Source organism: Sminthopsis crassicaudata, chromosome 5, assembly GCF_048593235.1.
Source record: "Sminthopsis crassicaudata isolate SCR6 chromosome 5, ASM4859323v1, whole genome shotgun sequence".
Taxonomy (NCBI): domain Eukaryota; kingdom Metazoa; phylum Chordata; class Mammalia; order Dasyuromorphia; family Dasyuridae; genus Sminthopsis; species Sminthopsis crassicaudata.
Window position 1 is genome coordinate 25,523,883 of NC_133621.1, and position 7,156 is coordinate 25,531,038.

Below are 7,156 nucleotides of genomic sequence, written 5' to 3' on the forward strand. Positions count from 1 at the left end.
AAAACTGTGTGTATATTGATTGGACTTTTGGAAGGAAAATGTTAACTTTATGTATTTAAAGGTTCAATATTTCAAATAAAATTTTTTTGGACATGTATATCTTTAGTATCTCAGGATGCTTAAAATGAGTTAGGAAACATGTTTTAACCAATTAAAAAAAAAAAACAACATTAACTGCCATTTAAGTAAATTTTCTCAACAATGGTAAAAAAATATTTAATTTTTTAACAAAACACATTATAAAATAACTTCCTTAAGTTGACATATTATTCTGTTTAATTTGTCATTAAGATGACAATCTTTCAAGAAATAAAGTTTGTGTTGAAGAGCCCATTATTAATCTCATGGAGAACATGTAATAGCTGTGAAAGAATAAAGAAAATCTAAGGAGATCTAAGAGTTGTCTTTATTTATACAGCTATTCTATGGGAAAGGTTTGATTCTTATGTTGAGAGCTCCAGAAACCAGAATTAAAGTCACTGGGTAGAAGTCTCATGGATACAGATTTCAGCCCAAGATAAAGAAAAATAAGCTGGAAGATGAAATACCAAAAAGATGTCTGTAGGTTTTTGAAACATGGTACTAGAAAGTGCCCAATCCAGAGACAACAAGGAGAGACCCCATATGTTTATCCACATATGTATATTATTTCTTAATCCAATTGGTCATCATTAGCATCATGCATCTATGTTCACGTGCACACAAAATACATGTTACATGCTAGAAATACAAAGGGTTGCATTCGTCCCACCAAAGCCAAAGGAGTTGGTTAATCCAATGCGTCTTTTTTCTGATTTCCATTCCTGGGCTGTCAGTGGGACATAATTGAGGTCAAACTCGGGGTCCAAGCAGTCCAAGTTGAGGGTGGGTGGCAGTGTTCCATGGTAACAAGCCAGGGCAGTAAAAGCAGCTTCCGCTGCTCCGGCTGCTCCTAACAAATGTCCTGTTGCTCCCTTGGTGGAAGACATTGCAAGGGAATGAGCATGCTCTTTAAAGAGTTGTTTGACGGCCTTGTTTTCAACAGCATCTCCTAGAGGTGTGGAAGTTGCATGGGCATTGATGTAGGATACATCTTCAGGAGAGATGCCTGCGTCTTTAATTGCAGCAGCCATACATCTAAGGAACAAAGACATTTCATTAGGTAAATTGTCAAGAATAAATATCCTCTGTATGGACTTTTATTAGTAACGCAAAATATGCATCTATTTAGCAATATTTTTAGGGAAGATAAATTTGGTTAGAAACTCAACTTATCTTTAGGATGTACGGCAAGATTCCTTCATATCGATTTTCTAAAATCTTCCTACACATTTATTCAGAGAATTACAGTTAACAATCCTTAACGAATTATGAGTGGCAAGTACCATGAGGCAGAGGGAGCTGGCCTTGGGGTCAGTGACCTTCATGTGTCCAAATCAGAGAGACCAGGTGACTCTGAACAAGTCATTTAGCCTCCAGTCCTCTGGGCAGCAATAAGGCTATCAGTTGAAATGCATTTCTGCATTTGCATTAGTAACGGAAATTTATACACCATGAATTCCCTCAATACCTATGAAATTAAAGGCCTAGTCTGAAATATATACATATATACACACACATACCATATGTGTCAAATACATGTAGGATCTTATACTTTTCAGTTTCCTGATCTGTAATTGAAGGGATTATACTTAATGCTCTCTGAGGTCCCTTCCAGTTCCATGAAACCATGTTCTAACTAAATTAAACTGGCATGTTTTCCTGGGGAGAAGTCCACGGCTCCGGGACTGGGAGGAAGGGTGAGGAGAGAGGGAATAATAATCGCCCATGATGAGCTCAGCACTGAGCAGAGCACCCAAGTTATTGATAAAAATCATTAAAGACAAGTCAGGTCCAAGCACATATCTCTGGGCTGCTCCACTAGGGACCTGCTGTCCCACTGACACTGAACTAGTAACAATTACTCGGAATCCTGGGAGGGCATAATCTGCAGGAATGGAGAGAACACCCAGAGCACCGAGATCCCTGGGGGCTTCAAAGCCTTCATTTTTGGTCACTAAATAATCTGGCTCAGAGTACCAAGCTCCCAAGTAACTTTTGAAAAATATCTTCCCTGAAGCCAGTAAAGTAATCCTCAAAAGCTGAAAAGCAAATTTGCTAAGTTATGAAATTACTAATTTACTAAAAACAAAGCTATGCTAATTTCTAAAATGTCTCTGTGGCTAGGAATATAATCTGTAGCTTTCCCTTAATATTCCAAGTATATTTTCTAATTTTTTTTAACAATCAGCCAACTTCTTTGGCTAGAACCCCTGTTTAGCACCTTCTGCATTGGGGGTCCGCTCAAGCCCAGGCTAGAAAGGCTGACGAGAACAGAGGGGTGATTTGAAGCATAATGAAATCCTTCTCATGCCCCAACCCGGCAGGCCAAAAACAACTTCTCCACCGGCCTGACACCTACATAAAATTCCTAGCCTTAATATTTACTACTTCAGAGTCCCTAAGTATACTTTTCTTGAGTACAGGGTAATAGTAGGTGGGAGAGCTAATACAATAGCAAGGATTCTTTTATTTAAATCAATGCTACCGATCTCCTCTCACTGGGCGCTGAAGAGCAGATGTGGAGGAACAAAAAGCTCTACCTTACGGCGCCTGCTCCCTCCGGGTGGGGGGCTGTTATGTGGCCGGCGTCCCCCGAGAGTCCATAGCCCAGAATTTCCGCGTACATCCTGGCGCCCCTCCGAAGAGCGTGTTCGTACTCCTCCAGCACCAGGACGGCCGCTCCCTCTCCCATCACAAAGCCGTCCCTCTGGGGATGGAACGGGCGGCACGCCGACTTGGGATCCGAGTTTGTGCTCAGGGCCCGAGCCCTGGAGAATCCGGCCAGGGACAAGGAGCTGATGCAGGCGTCTGTTCCTCCGGCCAGCATCACGTCCGCGTCCCCGTGCGCTATAAATCTGAAGGAGTCTCCCACGGCGTGTGCGCCCGTGGTGCAGGCCGTGGATACGGCATGATTGGGTCCCTGAAGGTTGTAGCGGATGCTGACGTGACCAGCTGCCATGTTGACCAGGATCTTGGGCACGAAGAAGGGGCTGACTTTGTTGTAGCCTCTTGTCTGAAACATCACGGCCGTGTCAGAGATCACTTCCAGGGGAACCATCCCCATGCCGATAGCCACCCCGGCGGTCCCGTGGTCAGCTTCGGTCTCAGGGTGCCAGCCAGAATCTTGGATTGCTAATTCCGCTGCTCCAACGGCCAAGATGGTGGGATAGGACATGGCTCTGGCCTCCGATCTGGACACAAAGTTTTCTTCGTTAAAATGGCCTTCCCCGGGCCCTTTGGGCACATAGGCGGCAACTCTGCACGGGATGTTCTTAAACTCTTCACCCTGCAGCGAAACAACGCCGCAGTGGCCCTGGATGAGGCGCTCCCACACTGACTGAGTTCCAACCCCGAGCGGAGTGACTAATCCAATCCCAGTGATCACAACTCGCCTTTGCCTTTTGCTCGGAGGCCCAGAACACAACAGCCGCGGCTTGCTTCTAATTAGCCACGGCAGTAGTCTGGACTGGGGAATGCCGCCATGCGTCACTTTCATTGCCACTGGAAAGCAGTTGGGCAGCATGGTGGAGAAGGGAACATGAGACGCTCACTCCTGAAACAGACCAGAACAAAGCCATGAAGCAGCCGCTCTTCCGAAGCAGGGTTGCAACTACTTCTGTAATCGGGGAGCAGCTCTGGGTGATTGCTAAAGGAAGCCCACACAGCACCTTTTTTCAAAAACCACCTTTGTGAGTTTCATTCATCTATTACAGCATTTCTGAAAAAGTCCTGCATCCTGGGCTGAAAGTGCCCTGAGGGACTCTGGGAGATCTAGTCCAAGGTCACTAGCTCGAATGGATCAGAGGCTGCATTTGAATGCAATCTATTACATGCTTATACATTACAGTATTATGGGATAGGTTACAGAGGGTTAGCTTTAGAGTGAGAGTTCCTATGCTAGGGCCCAAGAACTATTAAAAAATATCTTCATAACATTTCAGTATAATTAATTACTGTTATCTTATATATGTACATGACTCTAGAAGAGAGACTGAGACCAACTTTGAGCAACCCTGTCTCACTTAAATCCAATTTATGCTCAAATCTAAAAACACACCATTTTACCTTGACCCCATCATAGGGACATCATCTTAGTGCTTTCCAACAACAACTGAAACACTTAAAGTCTTCTAGAAATGCACATGTTTAACATATACTGGATTACTTGCCATCTAGGGGAGGGGCTGGGAGGAAAGCATGGAGAACTTCATTTGGAACACAAGGTTTTGCAAGGGTGAATATTGAAAACTCTGCAAGCGTTTGAATAATAAAAAATTATTAAATACATAATTATATTATTATTAAATAGTTTTTTTAAAAAAAGTCTTCTAAGAACAGGATCCAGAGCTTCACGAAAATGCCCACAGGGTCTATGACACCAAAAAAAGGTTAAAAAACCCGGCCTGTCAGGCAGAGGCCTCCTTTTGGTGCACAGCATCTCAGCGCCCATGAGCATGCTGCTTAACCTTTGGTACACTAGGCAATTTTCTAAAATGACCTCTGGAGTCTTTCCTAACCCCTGACCTAAAATCCTATTGCTCTCTATCGTTTGCCAATTTGCAAGCGTGCAAAGTAGGAAGTTGATAAATAAGAACTGAAAAAAATGGTATAAAGTTTGCCAGCCGGTCAACCCCTGGAAATCTCCTGCACACATTGTGTCTGGCACAGCACCTGCTGCGCTTTGCAGGCCCCGAAACATCACAGGCTCCGCCTCTAAAGACTCTCCCCTGAGAGATCCTCCACCAGGAGCTTTCTGGATGCTCTCTAGGTGTTACTACGGGTTTAATCAGGGAAGGCATTCCGTATTTTTAATGATGCAGGGAACTGCCAAGTGTGGAAATCCCTTCTAGGATAAGTTCGCCGCTGTTCTGCAGCTTACAGTCCTTAGAGAAAGCCCCCAAAGGATCTCCTGAGTCCTCCTGGCTCAGTTCCACCCTGGAGTTTGTGGATGCTTAACAGCGCGAATTAATCCTTATGTGAAAGAGCCCAGGTCCAATAGGTATCTTTTTACCATTTTATAAATGAGTAAACTGAGGCTTAAAGGCTGACTCAGTGACCCAACAGATAAACTCTCCACTCTGCACTTTACAATTAATTTTGTTGAAATGAACTATGCTGAAGATATTGGCAACATCTATTTCATTCTGCAAAGGAGAAAGCTGGGGCCGATGGGATTAATAGGGGGAGGGGGCCACGGACATCTCGTACTTCCTCGTTTGACAGGTGGGGAAACTGAGGCACCGGGAAGACTGACTCTCCCTGGTTCCCCAGCAGAAAAAATCAGGGATAGATTTTAAAACCTGCTTAAGCCGAGGGATGCCCAAGAATATTCCGGCCAAAGCCGGGGCGCAGCAAGCTCTCCCACAGACAAAGAAAACCACGCCTGTCTGAAAAGGAACCCTGACTAAGGTCAGGGAGGTGGGACCTGGTTGGTGACGTCACGTCCCACCCGCTTTGGCCTGACGCATGCGCGAAGGAAGCGAGGTCTTTCAGCGCCTGCGCAGAAGAGACAAAAGCTCCCGACGCCTGCGTGGAAGCGGTGAAGACTCTGCGTCTGCGTAGCCTAGAAGATGGCTGCTGCGAGCCTCTTCCTGTGGTTAGGCCGCCTCTGTGGGGCTCGGCTTTGGGCTGAGGTGGAAGGATTTGGGGAAGCGACGATTAAGGGTCGCCTCCTTTAAGGAGAAAGGGAGAGAGGGAAGCCCTAGGGCCACTGCTCCTGGTACCTGGGTCCGGTCTGGCGCTGCAGTGCAGCCACGTTCCACCTCGCTTGGATGACGCAATACGCAACGTCCCTCCCCCTCTGTCCTTGCTAAATGGAAGGGCGGGAGCGGGGGCGGGGCTTTGCCCTCCAGTTCTGCCTTTCTCCGGGCTCCGAGCCTGCGTTTCGGAACCGGAAGCGTCGCGTGAGCTGACATCATACACTCCTGCGCCAGGAGTGCGCGTGCGCCTGCTGCGGCCCAGTCAGACGCTGCCTTGTAGGCTCGGGTGATGGGAGTGTCCTGTATTGCAACACCCCCCCCCTTTAAATTTTTTTTTTTTTTTTTAATACAATAATTGTTAAATATAATTATACTCGATAATATTCATCCAAGTCTAGAAGTATTAATTGGGCAGATTAGAGGACACGGAGTCCAACATTATTTTGCAAACTGAGGCACACAAGGTTTAGGAAGTTGCCCAAAGCTCCTGAGGAGCAGGCAGAATTTGAACCCAGGCCTGCTGACGGCGGGTTTCGTAGAACCTAGCTGTATATTGCGACGTTTAGGGCCTCCAGAACTACCCTGGCCGCAGTTCCTCACGCACAAGCAGGCCCTGGCCTGTTAACGCTGTTATTGTAGTGGTCTGAAGAGCCGGAAGTTCGATGTGAGGGATAGTGCTGGGAGAAGTCACCCAATTTCACTTACATTTGCATCTGCAAGTGATTTTGCGTATATAAACGTGAGGCAGAACTTGAACACTGACCCTTTTGTTTCTTCTTCCTTGACAGTTTCCAGGGTCGTCCACATTTGGAAACCATCACTCCTCCACTGGGCTTGACAACAGCAAGTCCTGGAGCCGAGGTTTCAACCTGGGCGCTCTGATTTGTTCTTTACCGCCTCTTCAGAGACCTCTTGGAGCACATTCTTTGAAGTTATTATTATGGATGACCATAAAAACTGCTCCTACGAAATAATAATAAATTAGTACAAAAGGGGCGGGTGACAAATTCAGGAAACCTTCAGAGACAGAATTTGTCCCGGGAGGATTTAGGGTAATTTGGCATATGGGCTTTGCTGTAGCCCCATGTTCGTGAGATCCTGCAGTCAATCTGGTGACGAACAAATTTATTTTACAGTTCCATATCATAGATACAGAGAAGCCTTTCCAGGTTCATGGGATCTGCCAGAGCTCTAATATCTTCTTGTTCTAGCCCTTTCTTTGGTTCCCCATTTCCTTGATGACAGTTTTTTAAGACTATTTCTCAAGCAAAGCTTTGTGGTAAATGTTGCAATCTTTCCCCTCCTCCCCCTCCATATGGCTTTCTCCATTCCTCTTTGCGTCGCTTGCAACTTCAATTCTTCAGAGATGTCGTATT

At 45.7% G+C, this 7,156-nt stretch overlaps 1 protein-coding gene across 2 annotated transcripts; it reads right to left on the minus strand.

The window, feature by feature from the left end:
- Positions 1-625: 625 nt before the first annotated feature.
- OXSM (3-oxoacyl-ACP synthase, mitochondrial) lies at positions 626-5,930 on the minus strand. Of its 2 annotated transcripts, none has more exons than XM_074268239.1 (3): positions 5,805-5,930; positions 2,622-3,634; positions 626-1,116 (listed from the first exon to the last, which is right to left on the minus strand). In XM_074268239.1, exons 2-3 carry the CDS (start codon positions 3,602-3,604, stop codon positions 714-716), a joined length of 1,386 nt encoding a protein of 461 aa, XP_074124340.1. In that variant the 5' UTR covers positions 3,605-3,634; positions 5,805-5,930; the 3' UTR covers positions 626-713. The 2 variants fall into 2 exon arrangements, with proteins under 2 accessions (XP_074124340.1, XP_074124342.1); XM_074268241.1 differs by lacking the exon at positions 5,805-5,930 and adding an exon at positions 5,382-5,785.
- Between the last annotated feature and the right edge of the window lie 1,226 nt (positions 5,931-7,156).